This window comes from Terrapene carolina, unplaced genomic scaffold (genome assembly GCF_002925995.2).
Source record: "Terrapene carolina triunguis isolate 2854851 unplaced genomic scaffold, T_m_triunguis-2.0 Scaffold95, whole genome shotgun sequence".
NCBI lineage: Eukaryota > Metazoa > Chordata > Testudines > Emydidae > Terrapene > Terrapene triunguis.
The window spans coordinates 19,912,914-19,930,520 of record NW_020664446.1 but is presented as its reverse complement, the minus strand read 5'-3'; the positions used below and the strand labels follow the sequence as shown (position 1 = coordinate 19,930,520).

The following is a 17,607-nucleotide window of genomic DNA, read 5'->3' as shown; positions in this document are numbered from 1 at the left end:
CAAGTCATCATATTTTTGCTAACAGGGGTTGGTTTACTCATTATCTGGGAGGTCACCTCATGATGGAAGAGGGAGGAAAACACCAGTCTCCAGTTTTGCAGAAGTTTGGTGAACATGGGATGAGATGGTTCAGAAGGCTAGAAAGCTGGTGATGCTCCCTTTCGCCACCCAGCTGTTATGCTATACAAAGCACACGGGATCTTTTATAGAGGAGAAGGCAAAAACGCCGCATTTATTGAGAGTACAGCAGTTAGCATATGCTTTTCAGTCATACACATGCACACACACACAGAATCCTGCCAGTTGATGTTTATAGTTACCAGTCCAGAGTCTGGATTAATCTAGTGGCCAGCCAGATTGGTCGCAGAGGGGAGCCGGGTTCTGTCGGTCACAATCTGATGCTCCTGGAGTGTGGCAAGACGAACCCAAACCCCATGGCAAAGCACCCTGCTTTTATAGTCTCTTTTTCTCTGTTGAAGTCTATGGATTTTGCTATGTCAGTTTTTGACCGGTTACTTCTTAATTGGTGTAAACATTCCGATACACCTCCGAGAGGGTCATCCTGTCCTGGTTTAGATTTAATCAATTGTCCTTAAGGGTGCCAGTCTTCACCTTAGGGTCGTCAATCTGCCCTTCCTTCATTATGGATGCGCATTGATGGTGTCATTAAGTCTCTTCACTCCTTCTTCCTTGACCATTTGGCTATAACAATGGCCTTCACACCTTATCGTTTCCTGATGCATACATTCCTCATTCACACAAACAGTCTTTTACAGTTAAAGGTATTCAGAAGTTTTTATGTTGAGCAAGAAAAGGCATTGTAAATTAAGTCTTCCTAAATCTTATAATCAAAACAATTTACATTGGGGCCCAGGCCTTCAACGTTCCTCTAATCTCCTTAACATAGACACAATACAAGATCCTGTCTCTTACTTTCTAAACCTTAAAACAAAGAAATGTATATTTAACCAGAGTGCCTAATTTGTAATACATATAGGAAACCATAGTAGACATAACTTACCCTAAAACAAAAGGGTGACCATAATCAGTCATAAGGATTGTTCTGGTCTCTATTCCTTTCTGCTATTCAAAAAGGGTGGCTGGCAGGATGAAATCAAATCATACATTAATTCTCATAGTACAATTATAAAATCCTGCTCCTACACAGCCTCCCTTACTACCCACCAACAAACCATAGTACTTCCTAGAACTAGCTAGGGGCTAAATTATGACTTTAGCCCCAGATAAAGGAGCTTCATGAGCTACATCATCCCAGGCATAACTCCAGCCAGGCACTGTGACTCAGACATACCTCTCTGGGAGACGGTTCCTCCCCTGATCCATGCTGGCTCTCGAACCCAGGAAGGAGGGGTTGGGAAGGAAATAAGTGACTGCTGCTCTTAAAGGGTGTAGCTTACTTCCTCCCTCACACCTGACTAGCTCCTCTGGTCCATGAGTAGGGGTTGGAGCCAATGCTTCACCCTTTCCCTGCCCCCCTCTACTATCTCCACTCCCCTCACAGTAGGGAGTACCAGTGAATAGGGACTGTGCTCCATATCAGATTGACCACAGGATCTGGATAGGTCTGATTCACTTGAGCATAGAGGCGGTGGCTTCTTACTCCTCCATAAACCCCTGATTAGCTGTGTAACACAAGGGCCATAAGGTAAGAATGGGAGGTCCTGGCCTGGGGCTGGCTACTAGAAATAGAGAGGGTCTGGCTGCAGGTGATGTGGAGAGGAGGACCCCTAAAAAGTTCAAGTCTATGGAGCTTAGACCATATTATTCCTGTTTTTTATTCATATTGCAGTAGTGTCCAAAATCTTCACTTGGCTAGGGCCCCAGCCTGCTGGGTATTCAGCAAGATACCTCTTTGTGAACCTGTAGGGTTTGGTTCCTTTCCATCTGCTGTGAACCCAACTTCAGGGTTCAGTTCAAATGCCCTTTCTTAAAACACCAAACTTTTCAGGATTCATGCACCCCTAATTTTTGCACCTGGAAATGGAAACAGCCTGTTATTAGAAGTAGGATGAGCCACTGAATGGAAATGCTGTTGCTTAAAATTCAGGGGATTTTACTCCTAGAGTATTTATTTACTTTTTTCATCCTCACTGACAGTAACAATAGAAATTATAAATGTTTTGTGGCTGGGGTGGGCAACATTCATGGATAATGCAAATTCTCTGGAGTTGATGCATATGGTCTGGATAAACCATCAAAGGTGCTAGAATGTGTTTAGACACTGGGGGAAGGAGAGGGCTGATCCTCTTCCTGGAAACCCAGAACATTATCTTGGTTGTGCTGTTCATTTCTATCTTAAGTTTTTAAATTGTCTGCCAAAACCAGCTCTGCATTTCAGTTCACCAGCCAAGTGCTGACATTACTTTGCCAATTGGGATTTCCATAATTAGCAGTTTTATGAGTGTTGCTATATTAAACACACTTGCATAAATTTACAAAAAAAACCACAACAAACAACAAAACCCTTTGCCTTCTGTCTAGGAGTGACTGGGTGACGTCTTATAAAGTAATGGTGAGCAATGACAGTCACGCATGGATCACTGTCAAAAATGGATCTGGAAATATGGTGAGTACCACAGAACAGGAGCGCCACAAGGAATAGTGGGAAAGCATAACTTGGGGAAAAAAGAATCATATTGACTTTTGATGTGCCAGGGTAGTAGTATATATTCTTGAGAAGCTCTGTGAGGCCAAAAGGGGAACGATGTATGTATCCCCCCTAGTCCTTCTCATTGTCTGAGTGCTCCTGCTCCAGCTCTGCCAGTCCCTGACCCACTTGGCAGTGTAGATCTGCAGGGTATCAGATCTGCAGGGTACCGTCTATTATTTTGAAGAACTGGCCCCCTCCCGCACCTTGCACACAGGAGGGGATAGATCAAATACAGAGTCCCCTCGATGGGCCAGATCCTAAGCTGGTGTAAATCCATTGATGTCAGTTAACTACACTGATTTACAGCAGATGAGGATGCCCGCAGGGTGCACATTGTTTGAGAGAAACTGTGGAGAAGACGGAGCTGTGATACTTTCCCCTTTTACTCTGGCCCACTAATATTTGAGCTGAGAGCATGTTCTCCCTGTAGAGCAATTCATCTCTGAGTTCCCCTCACCTACCTATCAGGGCACAATCTCATTCCAACTTTGAGTTTGATCTAGTTCCAGATGTTATTACCAAAGGTTCGGTGAGCCCTGTTGAACTGAACTTGACGTTTTTGTATGTTTGAACCTGAATAGATTTTTGAAGGAAACAGCGAGAAAGAGATCCCGGTACTCAATGAACTGCCAGTACCAATTGTTGCACGTTATATCCGTATAAACCCTCGGTCATGGTACGAAGAAGGGAGCATCTGTATGAGATTGGAAATCTTAGGCTGCCCCCTGCCAGGTAAGCACAGTTCTCCGTTACATTTGGCAGGATTGCCCACAAACTTTGCCAAGACCACATTACTCAGCTCAGAAGGAGTCCTAAAGCCTATCCTGGCATTAATAGATCTCTCTTGAATGGGCAATCAAAGTTGTGTAAAAGGTAACAGAAATACATTCTACCCTGCTACAACGATAGTGTCAGTGTAATTCTATTCAAATGCAACTAAAAGATATGTATAATGGGCATTATTAATAAACCAAAATTACACATCTGATCTAATGAGGAATTGCTCTTATGTTCAAGCTGAGATGCAGATTCATAAACCTTACCGGGTGCACATGTACCAGAGTGTTAATAGAATGATGCATTGAAAGGCTCACTTGTGAATTGCCTAGGGCTGGTCTATACTTAGCCGCTAGTTCGGCGGCTGGAAATCGAACTTCCTGGTTCGATTTATCGCGTCTGATCTGGACGCGATAAATCGAACCAGGAAGTGCTCGCCGTCGACTGCGGTACTCCAGCTCAACGAGAGGAGTACCGCGGAGTCGACGGGGAGCCTGCCTGCCGCGTGTGGACCGCGTCTGAACCGCGGTAAGTTCGAAGTAAGGTATGTCAAATTCAGCTACGTTATTCACGTAGCTGAATTTGCGTACCTTACTTCGACTTGGGCGGTAAGTGTAGACCAAGCCCTAGAGTCACAGATTTTAAGGCCAGAATGGACCACTGTGATCATCTAGTCTGATTTCCTGCATAAGATAGACTAAAGGACTTCCCTGAATAAACTCCTGCTTCAGGTCTGATAGCTGTGCTTGGACTAGAGCATATCTTTTAGGGGGGGAAATCCAACCTGGATTTAAAATTTACCAACTCTTGGTAAATTTTAAATGTTGGCAAATGATTCCATTTTCTTTTAAGACTACAGAAGTCACACATCCTGAAAGTCAACAAAAGATCTTTTAAATGCTAGATATTTCATTAATCATACTCATGCAAAAAATATCTAGCGCTTCACTAGGTACCATATACAAGATGGAAACTAAGCCAAGGCCATTCCAGAAAAAAGGCATTTAAAATTTCACAATGCCTCAAGCTTATATCTCAGTTATGGGTTAGCATAACTTAGCCTAGTGTCAGGTTTATAATTAGATAGTTGTATATATATATATATATATATACACAACTATCTAATATATATATATATTTGTATATCTGTTTGTTCAAGTCTTTTTGAGGGAGGGATAGCTCACTGGTTTGAGCATTAGCCTGCTAAACCCAGGGTTGTGAGTTCAATCCTTGAGGGGGCCACTTAGGGATCTGGGGCAAAATCAGTACTTGGTCCTGCTAGTGAAGGCAGGGGGCTGGACTCGATGACCTTTCAAGGTCCCTTCCAGTTCTAGGAGATGGGATATCTCCATTAATTTTTCCATGGTTTTCAACTGCTCATTCTAAATCTTTCATCTGCTTTTTTTCTTTAAACTTAAATTCTGGTATTTTGGGGATAGGTCTTCCCTTTTTTTTTTTTGCAGGGGGCTATGAATAGTATTTTTAGAAATACTAGAAGCAGAAAGAGAACTGCCTTTCTAGAGCTTATCATTACTACTTTAACTGCTCCTGTTCTGAGACTTGCTGCCGCCAATTCCACTGTTGATGTAGGGTCATCCCACTGATTGAAAGTTCAGCAGAAAGAACCTGGTGGACTAGCAGAGAGTAATGCGCACCTCAGATTTCCATTTGAAGTATATTCCATGTGGCTCTGGTTAGTGTGTCTACAGGCACATTCTTTAAAATACTGGATGTCAGACAGAAGTAAATGAGAAGCTCTTCCTATTACCATGGAACCCGTAGCAAGTGCACAGGAGGGACAAGCATAGTGTTGTGCAGGGGATAATGAAGATGACACTGATACTATGGTGGAGAGCAACATGTGCTACAGGAAAGGTGGAAAGTTCTTACAACCGTTTATTTTCAGTTCTGTAAAACTGCACTTGCTTTATTCAAGCCAGAGAAGAAAAGAGGCAAAATGTAGTACTTTAGAAAGTAAATGTTTTTAATAATACAATAACTATGTTATAAATACTGGAAAAACTACAATTGACAAAGGTCAAATTCTGCTTTCTCATCATGAGACAGTTCACAGTAACTCATTTGACTTCAATGGGTTACACTGATTGACAATGATGTAACTGAGATCAGAATATGACCCATTGTAAACGCAAGCTCACCTTCACTTTGGTTGAAGTGACCAAGTTCTGATTTCCTTCTCATCTTGGATTAGAATGGAAACAGTGTCAGGTCCTTACTTATATCCATGCTGTGACGAGTTGGGTCACAGAAACCCCTTTGGGACTGCCACTTGATGTGCTGGGACTACCTCTGAGCCCGTTTTCCCTGTCAGCTTGGGACTCCAGTTCCTTGCCTTGTTTGAGCCAAACACGCTTGCCTGCTGCAAACACAGATCCAAGTCTGAACCATGTCCCCCACAAGCTGCAGGCTTAAAAAAACAGCTTAAGAAGTGCTCCTCTCTCCAGCACTCAGATGCCCAGCTCCAAATGGGGTCCAAACCCCAAATAAATCCATTTTACCCTGTATAAAGCTTATACAGGGTAAACTCATAAATTGTTCGCCCTCTATAACACTGATAGAGAGATATGCACAGCTGTTCCCCCCCCATTAATACATACTCAGGGTTAATTAACAAGTAAAAAGTGATTTTATAAAAATACAAAAAGTAGGATTTAAGTGGTTCCAAGTAATAACAGACAGAACAAAATAAATTACCAAACAAAATAAAATAAAACACGCAAGTCTAAGCCTAATGCAGTAGGAAACAATGCAGGTAAATCTAACCCTCAGAGATGTTCCAATAAGCTTCTTTGACAGACTAGCCTCCTTCTAGTCTGGGTCCAGCAATCATTCACACCCCTGTAGTTACTGTCCTTTGTTCCAGTTTCTTTCAGGCATCTCTTTGGGGTGGAGAGGCTCTCTCTTGAGCCAGCTGAAGACAAAATGGAGGGGGCATATATAGTCTCTCTCGTGGGTGGAAACCCCTCTCCTCTCCCATGCAGAATCCAGCTCCAAGATGGAGTTTTGGAGTCACATGGGCAAGTCACATGTCCATGCATGACGCAGAACTTTACAGGCCAATGCCACATTCCCAGGAAAGCTCAGATGTGGATTGGCGTCTCTTATAGTTCATTGTCAGCTTAAGTGTTTCTTGACTGGGCACTTACTGAGAATAGTCTTTGCTCAAGAAGCTGACCAAATGCTTCACTGAGGCTACTTAAAATCAGACAAGTACACAGCCAATATTCATAACTTTGAATACAAAAATGATACATGCATACAAATAGGATGAATATATTCAGTAGATCATAACCTTTGCAGAGATATGTTCCATGGCATATCTAGCATAAAACATATTCCAGGTATGTCATGCTTACACTCATAAGCATATTTCTATAAAGCATTATGGAGTGCAACGTCACACATGCTTCTGCATGTTAGTTATTTATGGGGGCCATTTTCTGCAGTGGCTGTTTTTGTTTGTCTTTGACATTAAGGCAGACAGTATCATAGCCAGTGAAAAATACACATTAAATATGGAAGGTTGCTTATTTTTGGAATGTTTGAAAAGGCTTAGGATTTTGATGGGGATTTATACAGTAGGCAATTGGACTGGGTGGAACAACATCTGTACATTTTCGGCATGTTTGTTGAATCTCATGTGAATGCCTTAACCACTAGGCTAAAGGTTACATGAGGTGTAACTCTGAACTGGCTTCATTGGGAGCAGAGGTAGGCCTAGTTGCATTTGAAAATCATACCTTTAAATCCTTACCTAAGCACCTAATTATGTTTCCTGATTTCTAGAAGTGTTGAATATCCTCATGCCTCCTATTGTATTCCATAAAAAAGCTTATTCATGCTTAAAGGCAATTGGGGGTTGAAATCATGAAACTTATTTAGGTGCCTCAGGCCAAGAATTTGAATAATAAGAGATTGAATTTATCCTTTTAAGTACTTATTTGAGTTCCTAATAAGTAACCTGATTTTCAAATGTGACGAGTACTAATTTACTGAGGAAGGATGATCACTGGAAGAAAGATTTTTACCTCTAGAGCTGTGGGGCCAATTTAGACAAAATAAGAACCAATACAAATCTTCATCCAAAACTCAAGCCAAACATTCAGTAGATGCTATAAAGTTTAGCTAACTTGAAAATATGTTTGCCTTTTTATGCATTTCCTGGAAATAGCCAGGACTGGAAACTACAGTCTATATCACTGGAAAACTCATGAGAAAATCTTTCCTTCTAAGATCCGTTGTCTGATTTATGGACCAACGTGGGAAATGATTATCTGAACTGAATCTTTTAAGATGCTCTCATATTTATCATAAAAATGTTCATGTAATATTCATAATATGCATTTTTGTGTATTGTAGGATACTTTTGATCAGCCCCTCTTTCTAGAGGGAGGATTAAACTATCCATTAGCCCTACTGAAAACTGTACAAACATATTACACAACTATGGAGGTGCTGGCTCAGCAGACATATCAAGTGATTTCCTGTTTCATCGAGGGCCAGGCATGTTTATGTGTAGGAGGAGAGATGGCAAAAAGTCTTTCCTGCAGCAGGGGAATGATACAACAGTCACTAGCAGAAGAGAAAGATGATGAAGGCGGTACCGGTTATTTAATTTCCTCACTAGTTTCCAAAAATGTTGCTACTTAGACAGATACATACTGACACATACAGTCTTTTGCAGTTGCCTCAGAGGGATAGATGTGCTTTTCTTTCCAGTCTTTTCTCAAAGGTAATATAAAGCAGAAAGAAGCTGGATGGGATCAAAAATACCCAAATATTGGAGGAGACAAAAATTCAATTGAGGTTTTCATGTATTTACTATGTCAGAGAATGATCACCCCAATAGATGGTTCTTTTAATAGAATAAATTCATGACATGATATAATTTTCAGAATTCTTCAAATTTGATCCAAGAGGTAAAAATAACTTAAACTACCATAAGTACAAGTATATAACCTATTTGATGGCTTGCTCTTTTTTGCAGTGGATGCTTCATTCAGTAGCTGTTTCAAATGAGCTACAGAACATTTCTTGCTTGATTGTTTGTTTGTTTCTGAAGTCTACCAAAGGACTCACTATGTGCAATATTATAACTCTAACCCATCCCCTACTGATGAGCAATCATCTACACAAGCAGTTCCATTGACTTCAGTGGGATTATTTATGAGAGTAACTGCTCACTGTCAGGTCACACTCTGGCCCTTTGTGTTTTAATTTAATCCTTGTGGAGCTAAAGCCTGAAGTCTTTACTTAGGCAAATTCAAATTAGTTTTCCTGGAAATTTTTGCCTATGTAGGTACTGCATCAAAAAAAGTTTAAATTCAATAAGGGACTTGGGTGTAGCTTATGTAGTATAGCCCTATATATTCATCAAGGGATAGGTATATCAGCACAGAGTAATATAATGGTTGCCCTCAGAATGGTTCCTTCCACCTTTTCATTGTTACATAAAATATTGTTATGAGCAAGTACTTCCTATGCTTAGAATGGGGAAAGTTGCTAGAATCCATACTATTTCTAGAACCAGAATAAACTTTAAATGTGCTTATTATTAACAGTTAAAAGAAAACGTTTGAAAGATGACTGCTGTGGGCTGGTGCATTGATTCTTAGGGTGACCATGCATCTCATTTTGGCTGGGACAGTCCCGTTTTTAAGCCCTGTCCTGGACGTCCTGACTTTTTTGGCAAAACTAGGCATTTGTCCTGTTTGCTCTTGCCAAGTGATGACCAGTTGGCAAGAGCAAACGGGACAAATGCCCAATTCTGCCAAAAAAGTGGGGCATACTCCCCTAATGGGATGTGGAGGAATGTTCTGCAAAGGGGGGGGGGAGCGCGATGCTAGCCATGCACAGCGGGGCTCGGGCAAGTGGCAACACCAGGCAGCTTGAGCCACCCCCGGGCAGGGATGGCAGGAGGTGGGGGGGTGGGGACTTGGGACAGACCTGTGGGGGGGTTTGGGTGAGCAGCTCGGGCCAGCCCCGTGTGGTGTCCCGTTTTTACTTTGAGAAATATGGTCACCCTATTGATTCTTCTCTGGTGTATGCCAGTTTTACACCATTGTCATTTAATTGAATTAACTGGAGTTACTCCTGACTTATAGTAGTGCAAATGAGACAAGAATCCGTACAATATATCTGAAGAGTGTGATTTCACCGTTGATTTAAAGTATCATAGTAACATTCAGAAATGTAATGAAATAGAACACGTGAAAAGAAACTTATGATTTATTCTAGTGGCTGTCTGTACATTTTTTCAAGATGTGTTTAATGGCCATGATATGTTTAATTTGCTGGAGAGAGGTCAAACTTGTGCATATTCATTAGGAACAGGGTGCACATTCCCAATCACAGGCCCAACAAAGAAAATAACAGAACACCACTAGCCGTCACCTTCAGTCCCCAACTAAAACCTCTCCAGTGCATCATCAAAAATCTACAACCTATCCTGAAAGATGATCTCTCACTCTCACAGATCTTGGGAGACAGACCAGTCCTCGCTTACAGACAGCCTCCCAACCTGAAGCAAATACTCACCAGCAACCACACACCATACAACAAAAACACTAACCCAGGAACCTATCCTGGCAACAAAGCCCGATGCCAACTTTGTCCACATATCTATTCAGGTGACACCATCATAGGACCTAATCACATCAGCCACGCTATCAGGGGCTCGTTCACCTGCACATCTACCAATGTGATATAAATGGACACAAATCTGACATCAGGAATCATAACATTCAAAAATCAGTAGGAGAACACTTCAACCTCTCTGGTTACTGAGTGACCAGAGAGGTTGAAGTGTTCTCCTACTGGTTTTTACAGACTTAAAAGTGGCAATTTTGCAACAGAAAAGCTTCAGAAACAGACTCCAATGAGAAACTGCTGAACTTGAATTAATATGCAAACTAGATACCATTAACTTTGGCTTGAATAGAGACTGGGAGTGGCTGGGTCATTACACAAATGGAATCTATTTCCCTATGTTAAGTATCCTCACACCTTTTTGTCAACTGTCTGAAATGGGCCATCTTGATTATCACTACAAAAGTTTTTTTTCTCCTGCGGATAATAGCTCATCTTAATTAATTAGCCTCTTACAGTTGGTATGACAGCTTCCACCTTTTCATGTTCTCTGTATGTGTAACAGGGTGCTGGCTAGGAGATCCAAGCCAGGCCCCTGTTAGCCCGGCTCCGCTTAAAAGGGGGATTGTTAGGACTGGCTGGGGAGGCCACGCCCTAATCACCTGAGGGGATGCAACTGCATATAAAGCTGGCTGGGAGGAAGCAAAGGGGGAGAGACAGGAAAGGGAGGAGCAAGGAGCTCTAGAGCCCTGCTGGCAGGAGAAGCTAGCAGTCTCCCAGGGTTTTGGTCTGTAAGATATGTAAATAGGTGGTGGTGGGGACAGGCACGAACAATAAAAGAGCACTGGTGCATTTACTTTGGAGCAGTCTCCGGCTGAGTTTGTGAAGGGGCCGGTAGCGGGCACCGCTACAGTATGTATGTATATATATCTTCTTACTATATGTTCCATTCTATGCATCTGATGAAGTGGGCTGTAGCCCACGAAAGCTTATGCTCAAATAAATGTGTTAGTCTCTAAGGTGCCACAAGTACCCCAGTAATTCTAAGATTTTCAAAGCTGTCTAAGGGATTTAGGCACTATCTTCCTTTAATTTTAATAGGAGGTATGTCTAAATCTTTTAGACTGTATTGAACATCTCAGCCATAGCACTCTATAAAGAAAAACTTTTCTAATAGGACAAACAAAAAGCAAACTGCAGTTGTAGAAGTTCTTTGGCACTATACAGTGAGTACAGGTTTCAAACCGCAAACTCCATGAGAAGTTCAACTTTGTTGAAGTCACGATGAAGTTGAGACAATGTGGTATTAGGATGGATGCAAACTCTGTGAATTAAAAAAAGAGAATCCTTATCATTTGGTCATGTTAGTTGCTTTGAGAGTGATGATTTCACCCTCCCATCTTTGTGAGACTCTCTTCATACACAGCATTTTATATCAAACCCTAAAGAACACTAGAAATTTAAAAAAATATATAATTACTCTCTGCTTATCATTATTATGATTTATACTATGGTAGCACTTAGGAACCCCATTCAAGATTCAGGGCCCCTGTCATAACTATAAAGGGAAGGGTAACAGCTCTCCTGTGTACAGAGACTCCAAATCCTTTTACCTGTAAAGGGTTAAGAAGCTCGGGTAACCTGGCTGACACCTGACCCTAAGGACCAATAAGGGGACAAGATACTTTCAAATCTTGGAGGGGGAAAGGCTTTTGTTTTGTGTCCTTTGTTTAAGGGGTTGTTCGCTCTTGGGACTGAGAGGGACCAGCCATCAATCCAGGTTCTCCCCATCTTTCTAAACAAGTCTCTCTTATTTCAAAATTGTAAGTAAGGCAAGGCGTCTTAGATTTACTTTGTTTTCTCAACTTGTAATGTACCTTTTACCAGAGTGTTTATCTTTGTTTGCTGTACTTTGAACCTAAGAAAGTGGGCGGTCCTCTGAGCTCTTTAAGTTTGATTATCCTGTAAAGCTATTTTCCATACTGATTTTACAGAGATGATTTTTACCTTTTTCTTTAATTAAAAGCCTTCTTTTTAAGAACCAGATTGATTTCTCCTTGTTTTAAGATCCAAGGGGGTTTGGATCTGTATTCACCAGGAGTTGGTGAAAGGAAGGAGGGGGGAAGGGTCAATTTCTCCTTGTTTAAGATCCAAGGAGTTTGGATCTGTATTCACCAGGGAATTGGTGAGAGGTTTCTCAAGGCTTCCCAGGGAGAGAATCCAGTGAGAATGGTGGCAGCGGGACCAGAGCTAAGCTGGTAGTTAAGCTTAGAAGTTTTCATGCAGGCCCCTACATTTGTACCCTAAAGTTCAAAGTGGGGATACAGCCTTGACAGCCCCATTGTACTAAGCACGGTACAGACATGTAACAAAGAGACAGTCCTTACCCCAGAGACCTACAGTCTTCATGACAGGATACAATAGGAGATAAATCTAACAAATAGGGTGGGGTAGGGTGGGAGGATGACAGAGCTGAGCAGAAAGTTATAAGTATTTGTGTTTATAAAAATAGTTTAGATTTATGGAAAACCTTCAATGTTCTTGTGCTGAGAAGGAATTAGATATTGTGGAGATGATTTCTTTCTCTGTCTCATACACATACTCTTATAGAATTGGAGATGGAAAAGGTCACAAGTCCATCCCCCTGCCAGTGCAATTGATTTCTGTATTTTACCCTATCTAGTTTCACTTTGGGAGGGGTAGAGGGTAGGAGCATGTCAGAAACTATTCTTTCAAAGTACCTTTGCCAGCCAGTTTATAAATTAGCTGTGGTGCTGGCTTAAATGGAAGTTGACAGTGGAAAAAAATCAATACATTCTTTTGAATTCATCGTAATCATACAGACTTTCAGGGTTTCTTTTTCCTGCAACGGGGAGGGATTGTTTGAAATGATGCCAGGAATGAATAAGTAAATCACAATTGAAATGCTACAGTGGTTTTAGCTGCATGGGGTCTTATTTTCTGTTTGCATGATGGTAAATAGTTGTTGCCAAGGTGGACTTAATGTACAGCAGATGATAGTGGGTTTTTGGTTAGGTGGGGGTTTTTTTGTTTTGTTTTTTTGTCTTCTGCATTTTGCTCTATACTTTCCTAATCTCTATTCCTGCTGCAACAGAAAAATCAATCGTCAAAACAGACTGACAATCGAGGTTGGCAAAACGTTAATGTTTGTTCACAAGAGATCTTAGATTGTGCACATTTTAGAAGTAGAACCAAAGGTGCAATACTCCCTTTGTAGGATTATTTTCATTTTCAGGGATTTCAATGGAAATGGGAGGTCCCCTTTATTGCCTTTTTTTGGTTTCACCCACCAAATCTACATCACCATGTCATAGGAATGGTAGATAAACAGTTAATGCATGGTCAAAATACCAGGCTTTGAAAATCTCTCTTAAAGGAAGGGAATTTTAAGTACTAGGGAAAAATCAGTTACTGTATGTTTTCACATCTGATGATTGAGAAAACCTAGAGTATCCTGACAATTTTAAGATGTTTATTTTTATCTTAATGATTGTTTTCCTGTGGCATTAAACACACCATATTCTGTCTCTTCTAAGAAGAGGAGATTGTGTGGTTTGCATTTCAGATACATTACTGTGGTGTGACGTTTAAAATGTTTTGAGTTCAGGTGCCATATTTATTGTTGTTGTAGCACCACTGGGGTCAAGGTAGTTACATGAATTTATTCCCCAGTTAGGTCTCAATAATGATCTGAAAATGCAGATGCTTATTTGAAGCTTATTTAATCTGTTGAATCTACAAAATTTGCTTGGTGGGCACATGAGGCAAGATGTATATCTGCTCATCTGATTGGCTTTGTATTCTAGCCAATTGGGAAGCCAACTGAGATCAGGTGGTCTTTTTGTAGTCAGACCCATCAGACAACAGCAAATTCCATTGGATGGCTAGGATTTGGAGGTGCAAGACTTTACTGAAGCTCCCATAGCCATGTTCTAACAACAGCGCTGGAGCGAATTCTTAAAGTATCTCAGCACTGCTGGTGTAGACTAGAACATGGAAGTGCAGAACAGAATAAGAATGAAAAATAATCCCTGGTGTGGGTGAAAAACTCAGTTAACATTTCAGAAACATCCAAAAATGGTGGTTCAGGTTCACTGCTTAGAATGAGCAAAAGCTGGAGCTGGGAGTGTTTCTGATTTTTTCCTAACTGGTTTGCTCATCCAACCTTTTTCTTTAGCTGAATTGTCAGTGCACTCACCTGGAAAGGCAAGAAAGCACAAGTTTTGTTCCGCCTCCATCTTCTCGCTTGACACTAATTATTAATTGTCATCCTGTTGGTTTAATTAGATATGTGATGGCCTGCCTTCTGCTGAGAAATGTTTTCATGGAACACATCACACAGAGTAAATTATATCCACATGGTAAAGAAAATAGTCTGTTAATTTTAAATTAAAAAGCCCAAAAACTTATGCAGCGAGTTTAAGAAAATATTTAACTAGAAATAATTCTTACTACTAAAAGTGGATCCATTATTTATTAGGCCCAATATTTGCAGGCAGTGCATAATCTCTGAAAATGCTCATCAATAACAACAAATAGCTACTGGTTCTCTACAGTAACTACAGTAATTATTCTAGTAGAAAGATAACATTTGCTGGGGCTTTTTCCTCTGAAGTGGTGTTTCCATTCTTTCTTAAATACATCAGACTGATGCCTTGATTATTTTCTAGTGTCTCTTGCCCTTTTACACAGCACTGACTGGAATGTGTTTTTTGCTTTTCCTATTAAACTTTAGTTGTTAATGCAGAGCAAATGTCTCCGTTACCGTAATATTGTTGCCTACTTGGTCCTATTTGGTTTAATGAGTTGATTTGTATGGTAATTAGTAATATTTCAAAGCTGCTGTTTGTTTACTTCAGCTACTTAAAAGAGTCTTAATTAAATATGAGTAGGAGAGTGGCGTTCAGAGTAAAATGCTTTCTCTCCGTGCTTGACATCTTTCCCTTTGGGAATGGTTAATAAATATATGCAATTTTTAAAATTTCTTTTCTCAGACCCAAATAATTATTATCACAGAAGAAATGAAATGACAACCACAGATGATCTTGATTTTAAACACCACAGCTACAAAGAAATGAGACAGGTAGGCCACAGAGAATGCGATTTCAGTTCTGGCATGTGTACACATGGGGTGGGTGGTTGTGTTGGGGTCCTTATTTTAGGAGGTTGAGCTCTGTCGACCCTTAGATTTTGTAGAGTATACTAGAGGAAAGGCAAACTTATGGGAAGTTGAGAACTATGCATTTTCCAAATCTATCCTAACTGCAGATAAGTCTTTTCCAAAAATACCTCTGCCAAGTTATTTTGTGAGGGCTTACAAAGGAAATTCAATGTCTATCAACAGAACTTGATATTTTTCATTTATTACCTTTGGACAGAATATTGGGGTGTGTTATAAACCATTATAGGAAATAAATTCTAGACCTCAGAAAGCAGGTTTCTTTTTTATGGTAACCTACTTTAAAAGGCACATGGCTTTTTCCTAACCATGCATGTTTTGGCCATATGGTAGATCCAGATCTCTCTGAGGTCAGTAGGAGTCTTTTTATTGATTTCAATGGACAGTGGATCAGCCTGCTAATATTTCCATCCAGTGTCATGTTTATGCATCTGTTATACAAATATATATTTAAGGACTTGTACTAACATTTTGGAGTTATTTAAGCTGAGCATTTTCCTCTCAAATGCCACAGGAAAAACATTAAAAAAGAGTAATGAGTTGAAGCTGCAAGAGAAGGATAGTTAGACTTTGTCACTAGCAAAATTGTGTGCATTGAAGGAGGTTTTTTATGGAGAGATATACAAAATAAAATATTATAAACCTGGAAAGATTATTTACAAATCAGAGCTTTATTGTGTTACAGTTTCAGCTGTGAACATACTGTCTTATCTGGATTTGTACATTGGTGTGCTATTCTCTAAAATTTTTGTAAGCTCACATCAGTATGAACACAGCATATTAAATATGATTTTCCTTTCTATTGCTGTAGTGACTATTATTACATCAAAATGGCTTTTGAAACTTTACATTTAACATTTATGTGACATTTGCAGCTTTAAAATTGGCATTTAATGTACAGTACTTTGAAATGTCAATGTGTTTTTAAACTTGTCTCTTGATGAAAAAATCTATCTGGCTACAAAAACGAATGCTGCAATATATGGCTAAAAGTCCAGCTTCTTTCTTTGTCAACCTTCCATCCAATCCTAACAGGTTTCTCCACAGTGGTGGTGGCATGTACCCATGCATGTTGTTTCAACAGTCTGCTCTTGTGACTATCCGGAGTGCTGAACATTGCAATATGCCCATTCCTTGATAGCGCACCGAGACTACTTGAGTAACAGAATTGTGGCATATTTCAATGTATTGTGTGATCATATGAATAAAACAGAGAGGCAGGGTCAGATTCCTTACTCGGTTACCCCAGTGTAAATCTACAGTCAGGAGTTCCCCTTCCCAAACTTGGTTCGTGGCTTGTTCAGGGTAAGCCCTTGGCAGGCTGTGAGACACTTTGTTTGCCTGAGCGTCTGCAGGTATGGCTGCTTGCAGCTCCCAGTGGCTGCGGTTCGCCGTTCTCAGCCAATGGGAGCTGCAGGAAGCGGCGCGGGCCGGGCCACCACTTCCCACAGCTCCCATTGGCTGGGAACAGCAAACCACGGCCACTGGGAGCTGCGAGCAGTCATACCTCCGGTAAACAAAACATCTCGCGGCCTGCCAGGGGCTTACCCTAAACAAGCCACGAACCAAGTTTGGGAACCCCTGAGGGTAACTCAGCTGAAATCAAAGGAGTTATTTTGGATTAATACCACTGTAAACGCAAATAAATATTAACTCAGGGATAAGGGAGATCACAATAGGTACCAGCAGGCTCATGCCATGTAAATGACCATGAACCAAAAGAAAGTTAATACTGTTAGTCTAATTTTAGATTAACCAGCCTTAATTATCTCCCTTTAACTTCAAATGGGGGGCGGCGGGGGGGGGAAATCTGGATTTATATCACCCCAGACATAGGTGTGGGATGTGCTAAAGAAATATTTCTTCCTGTCTTGCTCTTCAAATATAAAGATAATGTGCTTGGACTTGAAGTATGTGAATCATTATCTGAGTGCTGAATCTTCAGTGTATTTATACTGCATGAGTCATCATTCATTTTTATTGAGCAATTGTGTACTGAGTCACACGTTTAGTTCACTAGAGATTTCATGGCCTATATTTCTAGCACAAAGATTAGACAAATAGAAACTCAATTGGCATAATTAGTGTCAAGAACAATAAATGTAAATACATTTTAGATACTAATTGCACAAAGACAGGTTGGTCAGGTTTGAAATATCTTTGAAAAACAGCTTAAAAAAAGAATTATTTCCCTAGTTCTTCTATAAGGAGAAAATCAAGATGCGATTAAACAATGGTAAGGGCTGTGAACTGGTCAGCTGTGAACTATGTCCTTTGCTGGGCTTTCTCAAGTTGGGTGCTTCTGTGTAGTAGTAGCTCATTTTGTAGCACTCTTGTCATTTGGCAAGCA

The 17,607-nt window shown here is 40.5% G+C and overlaps 1 protein-coding gene across 1 annotated transcript in view; it reads left to right on the top strand.

Moving 5' to 3' along the window:
* Positions 1–17,607, top strand: part of CPXM2 (carboxypeptidase X, M14 family member 2) — a 115,599-nt gene that overhangs the window by 70,942 nt on the left and 27,050 nt on the right. Inside the window, exons 5-7 of the mRNA XM_024206051.2 lie at positions 2,503–2,587; positions 3,253–3,403; positions 15,073–15,161. Coding sequence (XP_024061819.1) covers positions 2,503–2,587; positions 3,253–3,403; positions 15,073–15,161 — 325 coding nt within the window. The remainder of the gene's footprint in view (positions 1–2,502; positions 2,588–3,252; positions 3,404–15,072; positions 15,162–17,607) is intronic.